This window comes from Poecilia mexicana, unplaced genomic scaffold, assembly GCF_051168715.1.
Source record: "Poecilia mexicana isolate PSO_F unplaced genomic scaffold, ASM5116871v1 scaffold_8, whole genome shotgun sequence".
Lineage (NCBI taxonomy): Eukaryota > Metazoa > Chordata > Actinopteri > Cyprinodontiformes > Poeciliidae > Poecilia > Poecilia mexicana.
The window spans coordinates 21,756,418-21,784,006 of NW_028263377.1; the positions used below are offsets into that span (position 1 = coordinate 21,756,418).

The window sequence follows — 27,589 nt, forward strand, 5'->3', positions numbered from 1 at the left end:
CACTTTGGACACCCCTGTTCACGCGGTCCGATTCTTTTTAACTTCCTTTGACTTTAAATATTTCTATATACAGGAAAATACAGGTTTAAACATCTGTGACAAGATTGCTGGAGCCTTCAATTTTTCTTAAAAAAATTGATTCATTTTCTGCATTTTTACATTTATCAGTTAAAGCACTGTCGGATGCAGGCTTTAAATTTGCATGACCTCCTTCCATCTCATCCGGAAGTTTCTCTAGTGGCAGTGTAGCTCTCAGTGGATGGCAGTGGTTGTTCCGTGCAAAAAAGTCTGCAGTTGCAGCAGCAATATGTGATAACAGCCCCAAGGGAAAAAAGCCCTGAAATGAGCAGATAGTGATGAGACACACCGAGTGGGTAGAAGCAAGAAAAAGGACACTGACACAAGCATGATGTTCCCATAACAGGATTCAACGTCCTCCCACAGTCGGGGAAAAGTGTTTTTGACGGGGCAAAACTGAACGCGATCCAAATATTTAAAGCCACATTTACCTCTGCTTCCCTTTGTCTAAGATGTTGAGTCAGTCGCCGTCCTCGGGTGCAGGACAGCAGTCCAATAAATGCTCTGAGAAAACAACCGTTTGTCAGAGACGGTGGCGTCGGATCTTGGCAGGAGTGCGTATGTTTCTATGCGGTTGCAGAGGCTTGGATGGTCATTTCTCCAGAGAGCGGTGCTGACAGTTTGAGTCGGAGTGTAAAAGTGAAATAATGTTCAGATCTCCTCTATGGAGTCGGCAGGGACCAGGCCTCTCTTCTTTCCACTACTCAGCTTCAGAAAAGTTTCCCCATCTTCTCTCTTCCCAACACAAATCTAAAACGATGAGAGGAAAGGAAAATGAGGAGAACACAAATACGGGGAGACTCTCTGTGAATTTTTGGAATCACTTTTTATGAGGATAATTTAGTGCATCTATGGCTGCAACACACGTGACGTTATTACTCATTCTCTCCTCAGGTCGAGGACAGAATGTCATATCCATTATTCTGGTTCGAAGGTAATGTTCTGATCATTTACTGTTCACAGACCGGAAGACCTTGAGCTTCCATCTAGAGCTTCTGTGTCATCTTTGTGTTCTATCAAAAAAAAAAAAAAAACTACGAAGTTGGGTCATCTTAGAAATATATTTTAAGTTTTATTATTCATAATTTTTGGGTTTACCAATTATTACTATGGTTTAAGGACATCCTTAATAAGTAATTGTTGCCGGTTAGTGGTTAATTGGAGGATCTTAAATAATATTTTGCAAAGTTTTTCAGAACTTTCCCTCTTCTCCATGTGGTTAAAGCAGCATCTCTGACCAAAATCTACTGAAAAGAGGCAAATGTTAGATGTATGTGAAGCTGTACTACCAACAATGATGCCCAGTCTCATTTTCTGGGCCCAGTGAGACCGCTTTGAAAAATGATTCAGTCAACATCACCTGTTTGTCTGAAGCATTCCTGAGAGATATTTAATCTGTAATTAGATCCAAAATATAAAAAAGGGTCTCACTTTTTTGCCTCATTGAAATTTTGGGTCAATTTTGAAAGGCTACTCTCTCTGTCTTTATTCAAAAATGCCTTCTTTAAGTTCACTAATTTGACTACCTGTGTTTGTCGGTAAAATTTGATTTGTGCCATTTTTAAATTGTAGTCTGAGGCCACACTAAATTATTTCAAAGGCCACAAATGGCCCCTGGGTCGCATGTTGGACAACCCTGTTCTCAGATTACAACAGAGGGAAACTGTGGGGGGAAAAAAAGTTTTTTTCTTTCCTAAAATAGCATCACCTCTGGTTAATGTTTTTTTTTCTCTCTCTCTCTCGCTCTAAGATTGCAGCTAATTAGAGTATTTTTGTTTTCCTCAGGAGAGCTAGGTTTGCAAAGAAGAATGTTAGCAATGCATTAGCATTATTGGGTTACCTGCGACTCTCTCACTGCCATGTGTCCCTTTTCTCTGTTTCCGGGAACGCTCTGCACGACCCGCCAGACCCGCTCGCCTGGTCGGACCCTTTGCACAAAGTTGGCAGGGAAGAAGCCGACTCTGTCACCACTTTTACCCTGGAGAACACAAAAGAACACAACTTCAACGACACAAAGGTGTTATGTCTGTATTAGAAGGAATGATTAATTAAGAAGAGCGTTCTCATTAGTCATTAGTATTAGAAATGTGACCCTAACTGCTCAACATGATACACAAATAAAATCAGAAAATCATTTCATTATAAACAACTAAAGTTGTTTTTCTGCAAGTCCTAAATGTTTCCTTTTTTTTGCAGTTGGGAAAATAAACAGTATTTCAAGGAAGGAAAAATCTTGCTAGCTCCAGTATGAAAACTCGCATGCAAATTTCCTGTTTATTGGGGGAAGAAAGAGTTACTTTCATTACCATTTTAGTTTTGTAACTACATAGACAAGGCCAATGGGTCAAAATGGATTCACAGAAACCAGTTGTACAGAGTTTAACCTGAGCTTGACTGGAGTCTGACCTTTTATTACACACGATTATGACAAACAACAAAAATACAGACGTGGCAAATTGAATGTGTAAGTGTCGGAAGTGAGTGTTCAGCTCTATTCTGTAACAAATCCGCAACATTAAAATGTTTTGATTTATTTATCCAAAATATCTTTGAAAAATAAAAGAATGGGAGCTCATTAAGCTAATTCTCTGCAGATAAAAAGAGCAGCGTTGTTCTGAAAGCTCTATTGAGGCGAATTAAAGCTTCATATTTGAATTAGATTTTGATCAACCGTCTTTTGTTTTGTTTTTCTTTCCACGATAATCCACCTTTAGAAATTTATACTTAAGCTTTCAGTTTCTTTCCAGAAAGTTTTGAAGATTTGCATCAAGCTGAAAATATTTTTCTCAAATATCTGACAGCAAATAAGGAATCCTAACTCGTTCTCTGAAGATATATGGGGACTCTGAACAGTTCGGGGAAATCTTTTTGTTTGTTGAAAGAAAAGATGATTAGTCCCTTTTTTAATTTCTGCAATTCAGAGTGACTGTCATCTTCTGCCTAATTATTTAGTGGGTGAATCAAGAAGGCGCCTTTGTTTTTCATTTCAATCAAATCCTTTTGGAACTCGGTGATAAATCACAAGGGCGGCAAAGTTATGCGCGGAGTTATTGTCCATGTATTCAAGCAAAAATAAGAACAATCGATTATTTTCTAACCGGTCTGATGCAAAGTGACGGTAAGTGTCGAGATGCAAGTGACAACATTTCAATGTTTATTGCTGAATGCCATAGGTGTATCCATGTTTGCAGAAGCGATTCGCAGCCTGCGCATTAGTAATGAACAGATGATTCACAGGCGATGCATAATTTAAAGATTCCTTGCTCAAGAATCTGTTGACAGTGTTTTGAGGCTGCAGTTTTATACGTGGCAACAGAAGTTATATGTGAAGCAAATACAAGGTCTGCTGATGAAAGATACGCAGACTTTGCACATTATTTAGTGTAAGTGAGTCTTGCTTTTAGTCTGGAGCTGAAACACACACACACACACACACACACACACACACACACAGACACACACACTCTCACACATTAACATTTTTCCATTGGGAGTGTGTGAAGCTCATTACCGACTCAATAAACACCTTATTGAGGCTGAAACACTAGTCATGTTCATTATGCTAAACTCTTTTGGTAATTTTCAGAGGAAATTATGTTCTATTTCAGAAAGTGGCTGCCTGCATGTTTATGAAAAATGGAGCAGGTGTTACGCACTAAAGGTTTGATTTGAAGACTTGAATTAGCACATGTGCACAATAAATGTGCACTCACACACCTTTTTGGACACCCAAAGTGGCACAAAGATGCACACATACACACACCCACCTTCCACCACTCCTCATTAGAGTCGTCTGTGACCTGCACCCGATCGCCAGGACTATTGGAGGAAAAAACATGAGAATTTTTAAAAAGATGCACAATTGGAATGGGGAAAATAAAAGGGGGAAAAGGAGACGAGATGGGGGGATACATGGCAGACAGATAAGGCACTGCAAGAGCACAGAAAGTGGGCTTAGCTGAAGCACAAAAGATAACATTATCTAACTGACAAAAAGCTGTAGAGCCCATGGTTACAAAGCCACAGCAGTTAAAATGCGGCCGAGTCTTTGTGTCTCTTTTTACAAAGGTGACAAAGACACGGGAGTCGTAAGTTGTACGTGTTGGGCTGTGCAGTTCCTGCCGCAGCGCTGATGAAAACACGGCTCCGTCTGCAGCCGACCCAACCTGGCCTGCAGTTTTATTGTGCTGCCGGGTTTTGATGAGACCCTTTTGTGCAGCCGCCACCGTCCCAGATACACAGGGAGAAATTATGCTCCAATTGCTTGTCTGCACATCAGCTCTCCTGAGTGTCAGGACTGAACAGTGTGTTATACGGTGAGATGATATCATATATCATACAGTCATAATCTCAACTCTAGAAATATATGTAGAAATATTGTTCTGGTAATTGTTGCTAAAACAGTTATTGAATACATTTTGGAGCCACTTTTCCAAACGCTGAGAATTTTTTTTTTTTTTTTTTTAAGTTTATTGCTATAACTTTAAGGTAACTGTGGGATTAACCTACTTTAAGCCATGACTGTGAAAACACCAGCTATGCTGGATGGCAAGAAGATGGATGGATGGATGGATGGATGGATGGATGGATGGATGGATGGATGGATGGATGGATGGATGGATGGATGGATGGATGGATGGATGGATGGATGGATGGATGGATGGATGGATGGATGGATGGATGGATGGATGTTGAAATTTATTCTCAATTCTTATTAATGACAAGATCTAGTATAGTAATTCTGTTTTAATTGGAGTATCAATGTTGTGTTTCTTAAATATATTTTTCATATATTTTTGATTTGTAAATTCTACTCATCTCCATCTAAAGTACAAGATTGTTTGCTAATTAAGTAAAGACACAGTCACTTCAGATTAGAAAATAACAGAAGAGTCAGAGTTAACAGTGTTTATTTCACCTCATTTAAATTAAGTCTGATTTTTAATTCATGGATTTTGTGCTTCCTCCGTTTTCTGAGTGAATCATGGCAACTGAAATAAAACCGGACTGCTGTCCAAGCCGGTTGTAAAGTTTTTCATCTCCGCCCGGCCTGGGAGAAGCACATCCCCCTTTCTTGAAATTCTGAACTCATACACTCGGAGCCGGATCACAGATGGCTCTTAACAGTCTCGGTGCTCTGCTTTTGTGAGAGCTGTCCTCTAACCATCAATACACTCTCAGAATACCCTCACATCACAAGGTCTGCCCACAATCCTCTTTTCTTGTCCTTCATCTCTCAGAACTTCTACTTTGATTTTTGCCCTTTGGTTGTAGTGGCTATTTCTTACTTTCACTATTCTATGCGATTTCCTGCCTCGTCTCTCTTTCCTTTCTCAGTAGCTCATCGTCTCCATCCTCTCCCTTGCTTGGAGCAAAGCTAATCTACGCTACTTCTACATGGGAACAACAAAGGGATCCAAATTTATAATTAATTGTCCTTCGGGGCGCCCTGAAATTGTCCTCTAAAACTGATGGGGACATTTTATCCTGCAGGAATAACCACCAGGGCAAATCATAGGGATAAACTATAAACACAGAGAGCAGCAAAACATGCTGACACACAAGCACATGACACACTTGTGGTCATGTAGTCACAGAAAAAAAAAAAAAAAAAAAAAAAAAAAAAAACCTTTTCGTCTGGCTTTTACTCACTGTAGTTCCAGGTCATTCAGCTCCTGAGGCAGGAACCTGTAGAGTGCTACATAGGTGTGGATGGAGTGGACTTCAATGCGCTTGGGCACCTACGGGGTTATTCGGGATGCAAGACAGAAACGCAAACGCCAGAAATGAAACAACAAAGGCTGACCTTCACAGAGTGGCTGACTGAACAGAGCTCTACCTTTGAACTGCCGTCCTCTGCAAGAATCTCTGCTTGCTCGCAGCTCTGCTCCACCACCTCCTCCATCTCTTTCTCTGGATCGGTGGCGTCTGGAAGCGGCGTGAGGATTTCTGCGAAAGTAGCCAAAAGTAAAAAGACCCTGTTTTTTATTATGCAGTTGAATTTTTTTTTTTTTTTAACAAGCAAACAAATGAAATATCTCTCTCATGCAGGCAGTCATGCACAGGTAAACGCAGCAGAGACATTGACCCACACACACACACACACAGCACATTTCACATACACATAGCAGCGTTTACCCCCTGTCTCCTGAGTTATCTCCTCCTCCATGCTGCACTGTCTCTCCTGCCTCTCCTCACCTCCCTCCCCCTTGAAATAAAGAGGAAACAATAAAATGTTAGCACCCAGCTGCCAAAGACAACGTACATTTGCTCAACAGATGTCTAGTCAGTTTGTTGTCCTCCGTTAAGAATACTATTTTCTGAATCATCGTAGCTGACTTTGCCAGAGATGATGATGGTAGAGAAACTAGGGGTTTAAATTTTGGCAGGGAACATTGAAATCATAATTATACATAAAAATATGGGTAACACTTTATTTGAAGGGGGTTGAATAAGACTGTCATGACACTTTCATAAACATGACATAACATGTCATGAACATGAATAAGCCTTCATGAATATTTATGACTGTTGTCATAAAGCGTCATTCGGTAAATAATGACACTTTTAATAAAAAGTTGACATTATTCAAAATGTCTTTGTTATGACAACTTGACATTAACCGGGAAATCATTACTGTTTAAAATTTACCTTTAATAACATAAATTTACCTAATTTTTAAAGTGCAATCAGTAATACTTTTATAACAAATTGATATCAGTAATGATTTCTTGGTTAATGTCAAGTTGTCATAACAAAGACATTTTGAATAATGTCTACTTTGTATTAAAAGTGTCATTATTTACCGAATGACGCTTTATGACGACAGTCATAAATATTCATGAAGGCTTTATTCATGTTCATGACAGGTGTTTATGAGAGTGTCATGTCAGTCTTATTCAACCCCCTTCAAATAAAGTGTTACCAAAATATGTCTTATTGTAAGTGCTTAATGGCAGTCTTCACCGTCAATCTGAAACAAGCAGTTGTTAGGTTTAGTGGGCAATTACTATTTCACTTCGTCGTGGGTTGATTTGGATAGATTTGCTCCCTTATTAAATGAAATCATTAGTAAAAACTTCTTTTTGTGTTTTTTTTCCCCATGTTACAAACTAAAACTTGTTTGATGGAGCATTTAAGTGAAGTGTGGACTGTAATGGGTGATGGTACAAAAAGACGCAACAGTGAAGGAGAGCAAAAGAAATAGTGCAGACATCTAGTGCACATGGCACAAATTAGAACAAAAATAAAACATTAAAATGTGTAAACTTCTTAATGGTGGAATGCAATCAGTGTGAAAAAAAGAGAAAAAATTGAGTGAATCAAATAACTATAAACATGAAAAGCAACATTAACATAAAAAGGAATAAGGGATAGATATTCAACAAATCAAAACATAAAAGAATACACTGTAAAACAGATGAATTGCATTTACTTGTGTATATCTTCTACTCTCTAACTCAAATAAATGTAGCAAGTTTTAGATTTTTTACCTAAATGTGTGAGTTTCTGAAAGATAAACATACAGTAGTAAGTTGTGTTAGCTTTTTATTAATTTTGTCAAAGCTCCAAGGGTTGAATTAACTAGAGATTTTGGGTTAGCCAGTTAATAAAATTGAAAGAAGAAAAAGCCAGGAGTGGGAACTATTTCCCAGCGTGCTTAGCGGCTTGTTTTTGTATCCTGAGAGGGAAGTGTGTTATGTTGATCTGACTCTTGCGTTTTATTAAGGTAAATGTTTATTTTAATTCAACCGAGTTTGCAAAGCTAGTGGATAATGTTATGTTCACACTAAATGTTTCTGAGCAGAATAAGTAGTTATTTTAATTTGACACTGTGAGTAAAAGTGATAGAAAAATGTATACTCTTTAACTAGGTGAGAAAAACAATGTTAGACAACTTGTCTCTTGTTGTTAAATCAACTTAATGAACTTCAATTTCTGAGTTAAAACCAATGCAATTTTTTTGTTTACTTAAGTTGCATTTTCAAGGCAGCAGGTGGACTTTCACTTTCAGACGTTTTACAGTGCAGTAGTGACCAGTTTCCCTCCTTATATGTCCATTTCTACAGGGTCCTAAACCTCTTTATTTGACATTTTGAATTGTTTTGGCTGAATATTACATCATGCTTCACATTTACACCTTTAAAAAAAAGCATAAAATTATTCTGTAGAAATTTACAACCTAGTAAATGTTCTGTACTATGAATTTGTACGTATGACCTCAGCACCTGGTCAGTGATTCAATGGGACCGGAGCCATCAAACCCAGTTTTATGGCTAAGACACACATTCAACTGTCCTCTACCCTCACTGACAGGGGAGTTGATGCCGTACCAGGCTGCGTGTTGGCGATTCTGATAAACTGCCAAAACTGGAACGGCTCATCTGTGCCAAGGACGTCCCGTAGCGTAAGGCGGCATACACAGGGTCTACACGCATCCGCGCAGCCTCTGAAACCACACACACCACACAAACACACATTTACGCCTGAGTAAAAATCACACCCATAAATTATTAATTAACTCCAAGCTTCTGCTGCAGACACGCCACAATTAGGATGACACGCTGAGATAATGCTGTACATCACAGATATTGTGCCTGTGAGAATCTGGAGGAAGCGGGCTAAATATAACAGCAGTAATGCATTCAGTCCTGGGCCAAAGTGACCCACTTAACATCTGAAAGTGTGCAGCAGCCAAAAGTTAAGAAGACATCAAAACAGTCTAATAACTCTACTGAGTCTTAGTTTAAGGGCTGTGATATATCTGGAGCTGTAGCGAGTACAAAGAGAATAAGATAAGATATTTAAAATATGGAAATCCCCTCAAAGTCTTCATCTCTGCGTTTCATGTAGACTGCAATGCTCAGTGCTACCGCAGCATATTCTAGGTTAGGAATGAGATTTTCTGCTCCTATTTCCATCCACCTCGACGTAAGTGGAATGGAAGGCAGAGGGATTTTTTTTTTTTTGCTATAGTTGCACATGTTTGTGTGCAAGTGTGTACGTCTTGCAGGATAAAGCAGCAACAATTTGCAATTTCATACCGAATGAAATATCACTGTGCTGTCGTCAGAAAAATTCACCGGGAATCCGAAAAATTGAAATTCTGACACAAGACTGAAATCAGACGAGTATTTAGGGGTGAACTTCCCTGGAGGAAGTGAAGTAATCACAGAGAACTAAATGAACCTCACTCACAGACTTTCAGCTTCAGACTCTTATAGCAGGGAGAAGACCTTGAGTTTTTTTTTTATTTTATCTTTCTGAACACGTATCTGGCTGTCTTTTCTTTCTGTAGCATCTAAACATAAAAGTTGATTCTTGTTTTAGCATGTCTCTCATTGTACTGTCAAAACAAGACTGCGACCTAAAGCGCCAACTGTCCTTCACCATACTGTTCTCCACTTGTCAAAGTAAATCTGGTGGGTTTCTCCTTGGCGCTCAGACAAAAATTATAATTGGTACACTGCCAGACGGGACACGAAAAAAAAGTAATGTTCTTAATAAAGCTAAGAAAAGGTTTCACAAATTACAAACTGTGTTTCAGAGTGCTAATTAGTGTAGTATACATCAGCCCATGTCTGACAAGTCGACGTTACATCATATTTTAATGCCAAAACGTATGTTTTCAAATATACAATATAAATTTTAGGAAATAATAAAATGAAATCGCTCTTTAACACTGATGAAAACTGTGAATTAGACTAGTTGTGATATTCTGGTAGTGTTTACAAGCCATTTGTACTTTATCTCTCACTCTGTCACATAAAAAGATTAAAAAGAAATGGAGGCTAAATTGTTTTATGACTTACAGTTATTAGCTTGCATGACAAGAAGTCTTTATTCGTTGACCATCAGTACTACTTCCTCTCCTACCACCTGAGCCATCAATGAGAACAGAGTGGAGTAGATAGTCGTCCACAGAAAACTTTTATCATCCAACCAAATCATACGCTAAGAGCAGCTGGATAGCTGTTTGTGGGACGGACTTTGTTTTCAAGAGAACCATTTTGACATTTTAATACCATAGGATGTTGTTACAGTCTTAACAATATCATAGTAATCAAGAGTAACATTGCTCCTGTATTTTCGTAAGTAGCAGGACATTGTGAGTTTGACAGATTGCAGACTCAGCAGGCCCTGGCAGAGACCCATTCTTTGAGGTGATGGAGCTGCCGGTCGATCGTATCCTGATGCATGAGTCGTACAAAAAGTCCCAGCAGCATGAGATGCTGCGACTTAGTCAGCACTGTGTACTTCACACAAGGTGAGGCGCTACAGTACCTGCCAGGGGTGTAACAACATACACTGATATGAAAACTTGTGATATTAAAACGCCACAAAACGTCGTCTCAGACTGAAGTGTCTCGCGAAGCCCCTGGCCAATTGCTGTCAGTGTGCGACTTTGGTGAAAAGCCAGGGAACTGACAGGAGACATTGGACTCACATAAGTACCTTGGTGTTTACCTAAGCAATAAACTTGATTGGAGCCACAACCATGATGGTCTTTACAGAGTGGACTATCTTCTGAGAACAATGAGGTTTCATGAAACCAAATCATCAAGTGCTGAGACAAAGCAGTTAAATGAGCTCATTAGGAAAGCCAGCTAAAGGTGTGAAAATAAAGGTAAAGTGTTGTATAATATTTCATTTTTATGACTGAAGTGAACACCTGAAATCTAAAGTTCAATTATTTGAGTCTTTCCACAATGGCCAAAAAAACTACTGGCTGAATTTTCAGCAGACTTTATCTTAAATGTAAGTCTTGCTGTTGTCAGTTCAGCAGTTTAGGATGTGAAAGAAGTTTATCTTCAGTGCGGACAGAGTGTCTGCATCGTGTAGCATAACTTCATGCAACAACTAAAGTTCAGCGCATATGGCGTTGAAATGCAAGGCAGATCTGCTGAAGTGTAACAGGAGCATTAGTTGTTTTGTTTTTTTTCCAATTAAATTAGTGAAATTTTATCTTTAATCATTCTTGTAAACTCGGTATTGTATCACTTCATGAGCTGGATATATCGTTACACCCTTCCTCGCTACCTCTCTTTTCTTCTCCAAGGAAAACAGCGGCTCATCAAAAGATAAAGAAAAAAAGGAATATTTTGGAGTCCTGTTAGGCAATGGTGTAAAAGCAGAGCTTTGGAAATTCAACGTGTGTTCAAAACCTAATTTATGAGGTGCAACCACATCTCAGGAGAGAATTGGAAAGAGCTCATGCTGATCATAAATTAGGAAGCATTTCAATGTTTATGGAGATTTCAAACATGCAAACTGCAGTGCCTGTCTTTAAGCTTCAACAGTCCGGGGTTATACGACGCAAATCATAAACAGATTAAAAAAACATAAACATCACAGCTTGTAAATATTTATTCACATACTTTCAGAGTGCAGAGCATCCACCAGCCTCCCAGAAAGGCTGAAGTTGTTCTTCTCCTTTATCTTTTTCCCACTTCATGTTTCCGTGGTTGTAAGGTGAGAGGGAGGTGGCTCTGGGTTTGTTACGGTACAAATGGAAGCGCACAAAAAAATCTAAAAATACCCCAAATCACTAGACAGAGCAAAGTCACAAACAAAAGCACAGAGACGCAAACAAACCTGTGCACCCACTGTCACAAACACACACACACACACACACACACACATACACACACACACACACACACACGTGCACTCTCCGAATGCTCACCCTGGCTTGGCTGAACTTCCTTGACGACAGCCAATTGTTCATTGACGAGCATCGGCGAGCTGAAGTTTCGCTTGAACGCTCCGGACTAATGGAGGGGAGAAGAAAGCAGAATGACTTTTTCAGCTTCCATTACTTCCTGTGTACGGATCTGGACCATGGGAAAATGGACTAGACTGCGAAGCGATTTTAGGACCCCAATAAAGTCATATGAAAATAGCTGGATCAAAAACACAAAAAGGCAAACTGGTGAGCATGAGAGCGCTGCCAGAGCCGAGCACCTGCTGCGGGAAGAAGAAATTATTTCTGTGCTTATCTGCTGCCTTCAATGGTGAACAATAAATTTACTCGACGACTTTTGTATATGCATTGCTTAGATACAAGCATGGACAAGGAAGCCTGTGTTTGTGAGTCCCTGTGATTGCAATTTCACACTGAATTAAGCACAGTAAGTGTCTCAGCTGAGACCAGTTTGTCTCTGTCTTTACTTGCAAATCTAGACGCGCTGAGTCTCTTTGCCACGTTGAGAAAGAAAACAAAATGTTTCTCCTTATTATAGGATGTATTTTACCTCTCCGTGCCCTTTTCACTACCCTGCATCTCCTCCTGCTTGTAGAAAGCTGTCAAACTGCAGTGAGGCGTCTTGAACAAAGTGCTCTTTAAAATGTTCACAGTTGCTCTCAGAAGGTCTCGTCTCCTGCTGCATGCTAATGTTTTCACCTATCCACAAGAAAAGTTTCTAGATATCAAACTTTGAAATTACTGGAGAGAAAATTTGTAATTCCCTTGCATAGTAAGTTTTTTTTTTTTTTTTTTTGACAACCAAATCTATTTATCATTGCAATTGATAATGGTTTGGTCTAAAATAATTTGAAACGTCAATGTTTTTGACAAAAGTCAACCAATATAAGTCACGGCTTGTGACATCTGAATAAATATTATATGAATATGTCAGCAGTTAGATTAAATGTGGTTAAAAAAAGTGAAAAACCTGCTTGATAGTAGTACCCAGATTTGATGACTAAACTGATTATGACTTCGGACTGGAGTGATGCATTTATTTTTAACAACTGCAAGAAAAATAAAATCACAAAAACCCTGTGGTAAAGCAGTACAGACCTCCATCGCAGGAAAAATAAATGATTCAGGTCGATAATGTGACACGAGGCAGCGAAATTCGACAGGACATGGTGAGGTTTGAAAGGGAGCAGCAAGGGAATTTTGCAGATATCCTACAGAGATTGTGAAGCACTTTCATCCAGACTTGGGCTTTTTCCCTGACAGACACTTCAGATGAAGATCAGACAGAGGGAGAGCAGAAGGTGCAAAGGTTTCAACCTTACTTGTTTGAGTTAGAGTTTTACTCAGGCTCTCCACAAACCCACAACAGCCTTTCCGGGTTTTAACTAGACCTTCCATATTTTCATTTACTGCTGCAAAACCCAGATGGCTCTGGTTCTGTTCAAATAGCTTTTTCTCAAGATAATTCACTCGTTACGATGAGCATAAGAAGCGTTTGGATGTATTAATTGAAAAAGTAGTTGTGTTGCTTTTTCACATTGCTTCACATTTCTTCTTCGGGGTTTTGGTCATCAATTGGTAATTATTCTAAATAACCTGAGGGTTTAAAGTCTAATTTGTATTTTTGCGTTGGTTTTGCAATGCAAGGCCAAATGTATGTTCTCAAGGTAGATTGAGTAGTTAACACCTCGACTCATGTTTCATTTTTAATGTTTTTCAGGCTTTTTAATGTGGAGCTTTTTGTTTTTAGTCTTGCAAAATTTGGTCATATTTTCCCCACACTTGTGACAAGGAATAGTATGGGAGAAACTGTAAATATATATATATATACATAAATAATAATGCAGCATAAAATTGCATATACCTTCCCATGGCATTGCTGCTGCGAGAGTTCTGATGTGCACCACAGGTGAGCAGCCATCTTGCATGTTTTACACCGCAGAGCTTGTTTGGAGTTTCCTACAGAGAGGGTTAGACAACGAATTAAAGACACGGAAGACAGACATTGATGTTGCCACAATGAAAGATAAACTAAAAACAAAAGAAAAAAGAAAAACGCTGAAGCAGCAGGGTGCATAAAAAGTGTGAAAAGAACAAAGTGGCCTACAGATCACAGCAGCAGATCTGTGTCTTCTCAGGTTATCAAGCTCTGTTCTGTTGCATCTGCAAATACTAATTATAATTATATATATATATATATATATATATATATATATATATATATATATATATATATATATATATATATATATATATATATATATATATATATATATATATATATATATATATATATATATATAATTATAATTATAATAATCAACAGCTCTTAAAATATGGCGAGATTGAAAAGCAGCTGGAGATATTTCAGACATAATCGATTTAGGAATGATTCATCAAGTGTTTTCATTTTCACTTAAAGTGTTGGAATGATTAAAACAGTCTCCAGATGTTTTCTTCCTAATTTGTTTCCTGATGAGATAATCACTATTTATAATGTTTATACGCATAAAGAGGCCAAAACCTTTTTTTTATTTTAGAACCAAAGAAGAGTGATTTCTGAATTTGCTGCAGATGAGGACAACATCACCAAGCTACTTAAGAAAGAAGGGGGAAAAAATCGAGGGCTTTAAGAAAGCACAGTTTTTACTTTAAAGAGGAAAATTGATTCTACTTAATGAGCTTAACAAGGAGAAAGGAGGCTAGACTTTATTTGAGGACTGCTGATGAGTGCAGCCAGGGCGAAGTGATGCATTACATAAATAAACCCCACAATGCATGCAAAACAACAGCCTGGACGCAAACACAGGGGAGCAGGTAGGAGGCTGTAATCAGTCATACTGACAGGAAACGCATTTAGGAGAAATACTAGTAGCTGTTAGCTCATAGGAGCAGCAAGGCAGAGATAAAAGAAAACTGCACTCAAGCTGCACTGAAGAAAATGAGTCAGTTTTAATTAAATGTCCACTAACTGGAGCCAAAACAAATCTGGTTGTTTGAAAATTTGTCAGCTTGTAAGAAAACAGTTTGATGTGTTGCATGCATTCTTTAACCTTCTGTTTAAGGTTATCTCTGTACAACTTACCCGAGGTTTTAAAACTACAAGCTAGACTTTTTGTAAGACAAGTCAAACTGACTTTCGACATCTAGAACAGCATGTTATGATCCGCTTTATGTTTTCTTGCTATTTAGTTGTAAAACATTAGAGTCTACCACCCCAAAAGTAACAGTCTGGGTCTCTGATGACATTGCATGAGGTATAATGCAATCAAAACAGGTTCTTTAATCATTTTTTCTTTAGTTCCCCGTTTTGAAATCGAGGTTGTCCTTCACCAGTGTTTCCTAATATTCTGTGGAGCAATATATAAAAAATTCCCCTCTCACCCTCCGAGGGTGGTCTCTTTCATCCTCTGAGCTCGGGTCCTCTACCAGAGGCCTGGGAGCTTGAGGGTTCTGCACAGTATCTTGGCTGTGCCTAGAACTGCACATTTCTGGACTGAGATGTCTGATGTTGTTCCTGGGATCTGTTTGAGCCACTGCTCCAGTTTGGGGGTGACTGCCCCGAGGGCCCCGATGACCACAGGCTGTGGTCTTCACCTTCCAGGTCTTTTCCAGTTCCTCTCTGAGGTCCTGGTATTTCTCCAGTTTCTCGTGCTCCTTTTTCCTGATGTTGTGGTCACACACATATATATATATATATATATATATATATATATATATATATATATATATATATATATATATATATATATATATATGTGTGTGTGTGTAAAATTTGGCAACAACAGAACTCATGGATGAGGTTTGCGAAAGAGGTTCAGGTCAAACTGGAATGTAACTCAAAAGCTGCACAAAACATATGAATTTTTTTTCAAAATTGTTTGCTAATGCCTGCTGATCAACTTCCCTTTTACCTCTTGTGATGCCACTGACCTGAATACACAAAGCAGAAAGACCAGTTTCGTTTCTCAATGTTCATTTTAACCTCAAAGTGAACTGTTGAACATACATTCCTACATCCCCTGCCCCAAATGATCATCAGTCTGTGCCAAATATAGCGACATGGAATCGTGTAATCTTGTGGGAACAGCTTTTGCACCTTACCCACTATCATGTGCTTGCAGTGCTGGCAGTTGGTGGGCTTCCGAAAGATGTGGTCCTGAAAACAGTGGTTAATCTGAGCTCGGGGAGGCTTTGCAGGCAGTGATGGAGAAAGGCTGAGAGACGGTGAGTGGGAACAGATGGAGGGGTTGGGGCTAAGAGACGGTGAAATGGAGGGTGAGCGTTCGCCAACGAGAGGGGAGCGTGGTGGCAGTGGGGGAGAAGGCGGTGGTGGGTCAGTGATAAAGTCGGCGGGCAGGCGAGCGTCGCTGTAGGACCTCTGAAAGAAGTTCTCCACGCTCTTGCTGCGCATCATGGTCTTGAAGGACAGCGAGCGTTTCAATCTCTGGAGCTGCACACATTGACGAAGACAGGAAGGAAAACAGAGGGTAAAACACGAGCTGAGCAGGAGGCAATAACACATGCTGAATACACCCTCAGGACAGCACAAGCAATATCCCAGCATCCATAAACAAAACGCCGCGCTCGCACCAGTTCTCATTGGGGAAATGGGGTGACTCATAGCGCGCAATATTACCTCATGTGAATAAAATATTAATAGCGAAGTTTCAAAGTTCTCCTAAGTGAGACAAAGTGTTCCTCATACGATTGGTTCATGGTTAAACAAGATAAGCCAATTCTCTTTATGACCACCTGCTGTTATATATTGAACTCTGCTGCATGTAAATGGTTTTTCTTCAGTAGTGGTCAAAGGGAGGCGCCGTCATTAAACGAAATGGGTTTACGCAGTGTTATCATGTGTTAACAGCATGTCCAAGTGATGCCGCTGGTACAACTGATGACATAAAAGGTTTGCACTGAGGCTAAATCAAAACATTACCGTAAAACTGTGTTGTGTAAAAGTCTTTCCTAAACCCTCACTTAGCAAAATATTCCTAAAAAGTTTTGAATTGGTGCCAAATGGGTTGTTTTTTTTAGGACTTTCACCGCTTCCTTCACTTGTTTTAAGAAAAAAAATTAAAAAGAACCAGTTTTAAGTCACATCTTTTGGCACTTTGTTCCAACCAGCTTGTCATAAATACATTCTGATTACATTATTTTTTCTTTTACATCTTTTACTAACATTTACAGTAATTCACTAAAAGTTGAAAAGACCTGCCTCAGTTGATAGATTATTAAGTTGTTTTTTTTTCAGTCTTTTGATTCTGGTTCCTAAACCACATAATTTAAAAACAAATAATCAATCTTCTTTTGTCCTCCACTTTCCTCATTGTTCTAAAGAAATATTAAATAAAACATCTATGAAGAACCTCCAAGGAGAACCATTGATTAATACCATTTTACAATAGAACAAACCCTTGCTCCTTTGAAGTAATTTTAAAAGAAATATGCCATATAAAACTTTGCACAAGGTCTAACAGAACAAAAAGACATAACTAGCTGTTGCTGTATTTCAAAAGCCACAGAAACAGACAAATCCTACATGAGCTGCAGCTGCTTGGCATTGATTGATGGATGGACGTTTCTAGGAATTTGCCCGCAGCTTTGCACGCATATGCTCATGATGCGCACTGACATGCCGCTTCAGTCAGCGAGGAAGCTGTCCTCTTGAAGAGGAAGAGTGGCGTTGCACCCACACACACTCAAACAGACAGACGGACACACAGACAGAGCAGAGCAATCAGAGCAATGCAGACGCTATGTGCGCAGATGCGCCGTCTGTTTGCGCTCGTTCTGCTCGGTGCCAAACTTAATCACTTTACGGGGACATGTTGTTTGCAGCTCGGTGTGTCTGGTAATGAGATATGAAGACAGTTTGTCTATTTAAGAGTATGCATCTGTGTGGGACACATGGAGGCAAACGCACAGAGACTAAAGAGTGAGTGCATTTGCTCTCTCCATATGTTTCCTGCATAATTTCATTTGGATAATATAACCTCATTAGATTAAACCGATGAATACTCTGCTTGCCGTGAACCGCTACAGCTCTGTTTGCACTTAGGGGTTTGCTGCTCTTGGCGGCCCTTTGTGGCTCAAACTTTGAAATTTAACCCAGGTATTTTTAATGTGAATTCATAGGAAAATAAGATTTCTCCTCGTTACCATCATGTAACTCAGGTAACATGAATCTTAATTTTATTTTCGCTGTCTTTTAACAAATGTCCAACCAAGGACTGGGTTTGCAAATTAGCCCGTGACTAGAAAACCTACGTACATTACAATGGTTGCTCTGTTTTTATCATGAAACATTGTTTAATGTGCTGTTCTTGACTAAATACATTTGAATTGCATGCGTTTGATGTGTCATATTCATTTGTACATATGTGCCTGCTGCTAGCATGTGCTTGTTCTAAATGAAAATCAGCACTTTCTTCTTTGATTTTCACTTTTAACTTCCAATGATTCACTTCCTGCTAAAGAGCCCCCTGGCGGTTGAAGAAATGTCCACAGAAAAGCCGCACCGGGCCGCATGGTTCAAAGCGTGGGAAAAAAGTAGAGGCTTATAGTCCAAAAAATACGGTACTCATTTATTCATGTCTGTCCATTAATTTGTGTGTATGTTTCCATCTGAATATTTATCCAAGTCTGTTAAAAAAAAAACAACAATCTCTTTCAATCTCAATTTATTTCTTTTCACTTTGTGATTAAAAACTGCAGATTTTTCCCCCTTACAGTGCATTGTTGGTTATAATTTGATTTTCATGCAAACAACTGAAAGAAAACAGCAACAAAGTCTGTTCAAAGTGGTTGTTACTGATTGCTCTCGTTGTTGCCCCAGCCTTATTATTGATGCTTAAACAATTAATTCAATTCAGTTGATCTATAAAGGGCTAATTCACAATAAAAGTCGTCTCAAGGCACTTTGTCAGACAAATGGATCTAATTTATATACACAAAAATCCACAGAGAATCTGTGGGTGTAAATAAATTCAGTTTTATCACTCCCTTCCAGCCATCAGTCAATGTTTTTTTTAAGTCTTTAATATTTTTATTTATTGCACTTTTTTTTTCCCTGACTCTGTCTATTTCCAGCTGGAGCCAAGCTCATAATCAGAGCAGTCGAGTGGTAGCATAACAGCTCCGGCTGAAGCACATGTCTCAATTACTGTCAGTGTGCAGCTCTAAAAAGCCTTCCCGTTACCCTTCATTTGAGCATTATGTGAGCGGATCCTACTATGGAGTCCGAGCCAGAGTGACCTCACGCTCCAAAGAGAGGCATCGCTGCACCATCTCGCATGAATCTCTGTGACAGGTGAGAAGCTCACATGGTAAGAAGAGAGACGGGTTCAGAGGAGGCATTTAACACGTGAATAAAGTCGCTGTGGCAAAGCCGTGTAACTCGATTTCATACAAATCAAGTCAGCTTTTTGAATGTAGCCAGTAATAGAAACATTTTCAGGCACAGAAACCAGAGAGGGTGATTCTTGCTGATGATACCGGAGGGGGGAACTCATCAAATTTGTCTTATTTTAGAAGAGAAACTGAGGTTTCAAATGCATGCCATTTAGAGCTGGAGCCATTAGGAAGGTGCATGTTTCCCCTTAAAGTACTTTTAGACACCGCATCCATCTTTTACACAATCAGTGGCCAAAGTCAAAGAGCCACAAATGACAAAGTAATGTTTCCTGCACTTTTATCTGTAAAGCAACAATTCCTGCATCAACCAGTCTTTTGTTGTACGAAACAAAAGCCCAGATTTACTTGGACTGCTCCGCTTCTGGATTTAGTTCCACTTTTTGCACATCTTTTCCACCTGGTACAATTTTTTATCTGAGGACCACATTTAGTGGTGCAAACGAACTGAACAAGTGGAGATGTTAACTATTTGCAGTATGCGACGTGCCTCACAATGGATCTGGGAGAAATTACATTCAGTAAATTTCCAAATACAAAAAAAAAAATACATATACATGTCTGATTTGTTTGAGAATCCTGCCCTTGGCAATCAGTGTAATTTACATAAATATGAATGAAAGCAGGCAATTTTAACATAAATGAATCCAGAATGTCTAATTCAAAAACAGAAAGTCTGAGTTTGGACAGTGTATAGCTCCCAAAAGAAAGGGGAAAAAACATTAGGGGCAGGTCTTCTTATTAGTAAATCATTAATCAATGCGTTAATAGCCATTTCATCTGGTTTAGGGTCCTACGGTGGTGGAGCCGAACCCAGCAGTAAGATAATTTTGTGGTCCAGTAGTTGCTTCTAAAAGCATAAAAATCACCACAAAAATACCTTTATTTTATTCTTCTGTCACAAAAAGTCTTGATGCTGAAGGGAATCTAAGTTCTCATCTTGCAAGAACTGCATGAGTCCACCACCAATCACATACAGTACTCACATGTTTTCAGTCTAAATGTCAAAAATCAAGGCTCTGCAAGAAGACAGCAGAGTCTGAACATCCATAAATCAATAATAAGACTTTTGCCGAACACAGACATGAGCGTCCGTTAAAATTTAATGAGCTCAGACCGAGATATTTATGGAATGTCTGGATGTGTCTAGAGGTCACAACTGAACAATAAAGTGTTGATTCTATCAGGAAGGTGCCGACGTAAACAGCCTTTCTCCACAACATGCTGACGGCTTTCAGAGATCTCTGGACTCCGGCACATTTTATTCATTGAATGTTGAATCGACTAACTCTCACACAGTTTTCATGTGCAACTGCAACGTTAAATGCGCACAAACAAATGCTTTCCCTGTTGACGTACCGGTCAATTTTTGTTGCCTGGTTGAACGTCTTTTAGAGAATGTTGAAGCTCTCACCCCCCGCTTTTCAAATTTCTTCATTTCATATTTCGAAATATCAATCTCCACTTATAAAATGTGGAAATATCCCTCTCTGTGCCGTTGGAAGAAAAGTGGTGGTTCAGAATATATTAGGGGGGAAAAGAAGAACCACTGGAGCGGATATACTCCTCCACCTAATCCAATTAGAACAGCATAACGTCCAAAGTGCTTTTTATAAGAAAGTCCACTTATCAGTGTATACAGGCAGTAAAGTTCCCTTTAACCAGCCACAGTCAAATACGTGATCAACATCACCGTGTCCGACCTTGTTCTAAGTGGGGATATTTCAGCCTTAAGAAACCAACTCTGGTGTAAATGTGCTGTGAAAGACAGTCTCCTGGCTCACACCAATTCTAGGTCAGTGGAAGAATATGTAGATTAAAGGGAATTATATCTCTAAAGTAGGACACAAAGAATTTTAACTTCACCCTGTGAACACAAGACCCAAAACATACCAGCGTTTCTACAAACGTTCACCTATTATAAAAAAGAAAAAAGAAAAAAAAAAAAGCTTCCTTCAGAAGAAAACAGTGTGTGGACTCATTCCGTGTCCTAAAATTGGTTATTATGCATGACTAGATGGCAGATTCCTGCTATGAATATGAGATAAGCAATGCATAATCACTGGCTGCCTCCAGTGTTCTTCTCCTATCACAAACGCTTGTACACATGCGATCAATCAAGCTCATTCACGCAGAACCACACACACACGCACACGCACGCACACGCACACACACACACACACACACACACACACACACACACACACACACACATGCAATCTCTCTCCATCGACGTTTCAAGGAATGTTTAATGGAGGAGAAACTGATAGCGCCAAGTATCTTTTCTGCCCTTCTGACCTAGACTCCAATATTTCAGAGGCTCACACCTTTATTGTAGTGTCAAATCAATAACGACCACAGCAGTGAAGGTGCGATCATTAATTAAGAAAGACCTTGGCCTCCTTCAGCTGCCAAAGAGGATTATGAAAATGTGATCACAGTGCTGTTTTTGAGCTTTCACATCAAGTTGTCTCTGCTGAGTTAACCTTAACCTGCTCAGTCGATGCACTTTCTTTTTTTTTTCTTTTTATCTAAACATTCCCCAGGTTGAATGACGCATGCGGAAAATTGAAAATGTGCCGACGTGACATGTAAAGCACGGTCGAGGTCGGCACATGACACAGCGATATCACGCTGCAGCCCTCCCTGACTCACCACCTGCATCAGTCAAACTCAGTGTCGTAGCCACTTCATTCGGGGAGGAATCGAAGTGTTCGTTAACGAGATCTGAAGTGAACTTAAAAGAGCGTCCTTTCAAAGAGCCGTTTGATTCGGTGGCAAACTCTGGAGATCAGAAACTGAAGTCATCTGTGTGATGCAGGTAGATCATTAGCAACACCTCAGCTGAATGACTGAATACTGCACTGTTGTAGGGTAAGTTTCCTTCCCCTTTTTTTTTTTTTTAAGAATAAAACTAGACCTTCATGAGGTCTCTGGATTCCCTTGGAGCCAACAGAGTTCTGCAGGCGTTTTTGGTCCCTAGAGCTTCCAGAAAATCCAATTTAATTCCACCGGCAGCACAGAGAAGTTTGTGGTCTTTAGTGTCATGTCTCAGCAGCTACTGGATGGGTTGCTGTGAAATTTGCAACAAACTTTAAGGTAGCCCTCAGGAGGAATGTAAGGGTTAGCGATGCTGCAACATTTTTTCATGCACACACAGAGATGGAAAGTGTGTGAGATGAAATTGCAGTTTGTGTGTAAAAAGATTGCTAACTTAACTTCAATTAACAATTTGTGCAAATTATACAATTTATTCACAAAATTTAGTTAATGGAAAATGAATTCAAGTAGTTTAATATCGATTTGGGGTTGTTTAAATATTTTTGGGAGGGGATTTGTCACAGTCAAAGTGCTTTAATAAATATTTCATCTTTCACCATTTCTAGATGATGTAAAACTTCGTTAGCCTTACAAAAACATACAGTGCCAGTAATGTATTTTCTTATGAGTAAAGTGATCTTCTACAGACTTTGAATGCCACTAGAGAGAAGTCTAATTTTAATGATTGTAATTACAATTTCATGTAATTTAGATTTGGAATTGTAACCAATAGTCACACACATGGTGAATGTCCTCCATATTCTACCACCGAGCCAGCTGTGCTGAAAGGCTGTGCTCAGTGTGAATTTTTTTTTAAAAAAATGAATAAATATTCTAGAGTGCACACTAGATAATTTGTGAAATTATCGTCATTTGGCGAGCAAGCTGAGAATAAAACAATGGGCCAATCAACTGGAGAAATGGGCAAACACATTTGCTATTGTTGTTGACAGTGGTCAAAAACTCCCAGGCGTATTATTTACATGAGGAGAAAAGTGGTTTACCTGTTCTCACACTCCTCTCATGAAACGCTCAAACGGCATCAAGTACCCTGAGAGACCAAACAGCTCTCAACACGGACCAACATCACTGGCTGCTGTGCTCACAATCCTGCCAACGTTGGCAGCACATTGTTGGATGCTGCAGAGAAAGTCCACACTTTCTGACTGTCCTCTGAATCGTTTTGGCAGCATACACAGCTGTCCTTGATTTTTTTTTTCTTTTTCTTGTCTTTTTTGATATCCATCTATGTTGGAATTTGCTGCTGGTGGATTTCTCAGAGCATCTGCTAGTGGAGCCTCTCTCTGCCAGTCTTTTCCTGTCCAATTAAGACACGGACACATGTCTGAGTCTGATTAGATTACTTCAAAATTACCTCCTGTGGATGAGATTTATATTTCAGAAATGCTCCTGATTAGGTGTTTTAAATAGACATGGGACTGGGACTTTAACAACGCATATTATTTCAACCCTGACAGATAATTTGCAAGTTTTCCACAATAAACTCCATTTTGTAGGTACAGATTTAAACTGAAGTGCCAATCCACTTCAAATGAGGTTACAAAAGAATAAATACTGCAATCTAAACTCTGCTAGGTTATTTATGTTTACTCAAGAGTCGATCTTCTGCTTTTGTTTTGGACTTTTTTTGTTAGTTTTTTGTCTTAACTTACTCAGGACTTTAAAATATGATGCTCATAACATTTTAATTTTTGGTGTCCATGACTCTGCCCTCAGCCGCTGATGATAGCGGTTCTTCTCTCTGGTCCTACTCAAAGTTGGAGCCAAGATAGCTAGCACCAGGGTTATCAGTTCTCGTGCCAGAGTTTTTGGCGGTAGAAACCGAAAGAGCTGGTGTAAAACACGCACTAGCACCAGATCAGCACTGGAACTGGTTTGGAAAAACTGGAACTGGCAGGAAAAACTTCAATAATGAGACAGTTTCTGTTGGACATTTTTTCTGTGAAAAGGGAGTTGCCCTCTCCCACTGTCACTTCATATTTTGTCAGGATGAGGGATTGCGGCAGCATGAATGACTCGTCAATCTGTTGGTCTCGTTTAGATAACTTTTTAATAGCTGGCATGAATCTGAATATACTATATTATAATTCAAATTTAATTTGTCTACGTAACTGGATGAAATTAGGATGAAATAATTTCAACTAGTGCCTTGAGATGACATTCGCTATTATAAGCAGAGCTGTAAAAAAAAAAAAAAAAAAGCATTTGCCTCTGCAAAGATTCCTTCCATTTTTGCTGTTTTTTTGGTTAAATTTGCAGGTTCAGATTATCATGCAAATTTAACAGCAGACAAAGATAATATAGTAAATGCAAAATGCAGTTTTTAAATTATGGCTTTATTTATTATGCAGAAATAAATGAGTAGAAAGAAATATTTTACATCAGTATGAAAGAATTTTGACCCACAATTCTTTGCAGGATTGTTTTAATTCAGCCATATTGGTGGGTTTTTGAGCATCACCTGCCTTCTTAAGATCACGCAACAGTGCCTCCAATGAGTTTAAGTCCAAACTTTAACTAGGCCATTTCAAAACCTGCTGTCAGACAGGCTTAATTCTGTGATTTCCTGGTGCCACAAGGCTGATACTCAGGCCTGGGTGTGGCTGGTTACAGAAATTAAAATAATGTTTTCAACCAGTTATTTCATGGGGTGATTACTTTTTCAATTAGGTCCAAATTAACTTGGATATACGCTTTTTAAAATGCTATTTTATTCATTCAGGTTATCTTTATTTGACACTAAAAATTTGCTAAAGTGTGACAAAATGCAAAACCAGAACAAGTCTGCAGAGGATAAATACTCATCTCCCACTTTACACTGAATTAAAGTGAATTTCAAATAAAGCAGTGGAATTCAGGCAAGGCCTCATTAATCAATGTGAAGAATGGATGCACTTAACAAAATCCACGACTTTGTCATTAAAGATATAACGTAGTTAAGCCAAAGCCGGCATTGAGCTCATCTGAACACCAATCGGTTCTGCCTGGAGTCGAATCACCGATGATTTCCTTTGGTCTCAGCTGGCGAGGAGGTTGGATATAGAGCGGATCGCCCCGGAGTGAGCACAGTTAGCTGGCAGCAATGTCAGCTTCTCACGGAGGACATCAAATATTTAGATGCAGCACAGAGCATCCAGTGGAGTGTCTGACTGCATTGCTTCGGAGTGTCACTTTGCTTCAAAAGTGCAGCCTGCAGTGTTTGTGCGTGGGCATCGGGAAGAGGCATGAGGTGGAGACAAAGACTCCACTCAAGGGAAAGTTGTGTCCATGAAGCAAACTAATGAGCCAGTGTTCTGCCATTAAAAAGCAGGCAAGGGAAAGCTTTCACAGCTCCACGTCTTTGTTTAAACAGTTGAGTCAACAACTCAAATGGCATCACAGGCACTTTATAATGAGTCCAGGCTCCTGACAGGTAGGCCTATGTAGAGGGGAAAAAATGATCTCCAGCTGCATATTCAAGTCAAAATCTGCACTTTTAAAGCTTTCACTTTGTGCATATTCCTGTGTGAGAAGTGAGAGACTGGATAATTATTCAGCAAAAAAAAAAAAAAGAAAAAAAAGACGTAGTCATGCACATGTTGAAGCTTTCAAGGTTATCATTTATCTTTAGCTATTTTTACCAAGAATATAAAATTAAAATACCTATAAAAATAAATAAATAAATAAAAATTGAACCGCGTGTGTGTTGAAGAAACGTACAAGAGAGAAAGTGACATCAGACGTTACGTGGGAGATTACGCCTAATGACGCAGGCATAAGAATACAACTGCATTTGTGAAATGTTGTCATCCCCATTTCATAATCAATTATAACAGCTCTGAAAAAATAAAATCAAATAAAAGACGCTACAAAAAAAAAAGCATGATCAAACAAATGTCACTATTCAGCCAATTCCCATCGGATGGGGGGAACAGTTTGCAAAGTTTTGACTGAATTTAAGTGTTTGTCCTTTTTTCCACGTTTCGAGAGATCACATACATCATCTGAATAGTAAACGACTGAGGAATTTGCGCCACTTGCCTTGGATGTCATCGGCTGGATGGGCATGTTGTTTGGGGAGCGCTGGAGCTGCGAGTCGCTCTCCATCTCACTGTTCTCAGTCATCATTGGTACCGAGCCGGAGGAGGTCGATGCAAGCAAGAATACAAAAAAATAATAATGAAAAAAAACAAACTTTTAGCTCCTCAAACTGGTTTCAGTCGGCGGGGTACTACTGCTATATGAGAAACACCGGCAGAGAGCAGATCCACGTCAAATGGAGAGTGCGCACTGCTGCTGCTGCTGCTGCTGCTGCGAGGTGACTCTCCACACCAATCACACGCTTATTGGGTAAATTGGAGACTGGTGCAGCTTATACACCAGCTGCTTATGCTTTATTTGTATTCAAGCCATGCGGGGACATGCGTTCAGCAAAAGGCTCTGTCTCCTCTCTGCATTGCCCCGTGGATCGTCCTCCGGCGCGCACCAGAAAGCTCCAGTGTGGCACCAATTCCGTTCTCCAGGTGCCAAAAATCAGCGCAGTCTTGCGGTGTGAATCTCAAATCTCAAAACATTCTTTAAAAAAAAACAAACAACACACACATAAAAAAAAGAAAAGACTCCTCCGAAAGATTTAAGGCGATCAACTGGCTGAAGATTCAAAGCGAACTCTGCAGTTCACACACAGACATAATTTTAAGCGCAATCCGAGACACGCCTTTCCATGCGTCTGAGGCGCACGATTGGCGGATTTCAACCCTCCATCAGGGCTCATTTCATAGAGAGATCATTTATTTTGAAACGACATACAAATTTTAAGCCAATTTGCCAACAGCACATTGGCAAATTGGCTTGTAGAGTCTTGAATGTCTTGTACTATAGGCAGAATTTTTTTTAATTAAAACGTCCATGGTCATTTTAGTTATGTTAAACCAAATTTGCTTTGGGTCCTCCATTAATACTACATGCCATATTCGAAGACTAACACCGAACAACACATAGTGCAATTTACACTCCACTAACTCCATGTGTTTTATATGTGGCAGCCCAAAACAAAATCGTCTATAATTTTATACCTCATTTTTACCAATAAAATCTGAAAACTACTCTGTGCAGTTTTATTTTATTCCAACAGCGTTCCATACAGGATTGCCCTGTGCTTGGCTACATCCATCTCTGATCAGTGTCTCTGTCAGTGCTGATGAAAGGTCGCTGCCACCATCATGTCTCACTGTGTGGGAATGATGTGTTCAGGATGGTTTTCAATTTGCCGTTTCACATGTGGGCAAAAAAGTTCAGTTTTGTTCTCATCTTCCCCGCGCCTCTTCGTCTGCATGTTTTCTGTGAAGCAAACTGGACTTGTTTTTGGCCACATTTGTGAGGTGCACTGAGCTGTGGATGTCTGCAGCCCCTCCGGTGTTTCCATGGGCCTAGGTGCATCTTTAATTAATGCTCTCCTTGCCTAGTATTTTAATTAGGGCTGATTGCAGTGTTACACCTGTGCAATTCTCTTTCCATTTTCATATTATATTTTGAAGCACTTTGTTCAAAATTTGGTTTATAATCTTATCT

General features: G+C 39.4%; 1 protein-coding gene across 1 annotated transcript; it reads right to left on the reverse strand.

The window, feature by feature from the left end:
* LOC106921554 (SH3 and cysteine-rich domain-containing protein 2) lies at positions 1-26,997 on the reverse strand. The gene is made up of 11 exons (XM_088007686.1): positions 26,060-26,997; positions 15,887-16,235; positions 13,647-13,741; positions 11,767-11,849; positions 8,412-8,535; positions 6,217-6,286; positions 5,918-6,027; positions 5,731-5,819; positions 3,846-3,897; positions 1,919-2,056; positions 1-828 (listed from the first exon to the last, which is right to left on the reverse strand). The coding sequence occupies exons 1-11, from the start codon at positions 26,144-26,146 to the stop codon at positions 730-732; spliced, it is 1,296 nt and encodes a 431-aa protein (XP_087863812.1). The 5' UTR covers positions 26,147-26,997; the 3' UTR covers positions 1-729.
* Positions 26,998-27,589: the final 592 nt, after the last annotated feature.

Excerpts from the sequence above, each read along its gene's own strand:
- LOC106921554 (XM_088007686.1), bottom strand. The coding sequence starts at position 26,146 with ATGATGACTGAGAACAGTGAGATGGAGAGCGACTCGCAGCTCCAGCGC. Across the intron at positions 5,820-5,917 it reads CAGAGGACGGCAGTTCAAAG|GTGCCCAAGCGCATTGAAGT; the intron begins GTAGAGCTCTGT and ends ATAACCCCGTAG. Across the intron at positions 3,898-5,730 it reads CTGAATGACCTGGAACTACA|TCCTGGCGATCGGGTGCAGG; the intron begins GTGAGTAAAAGC and ends TTCCTCCAATAG.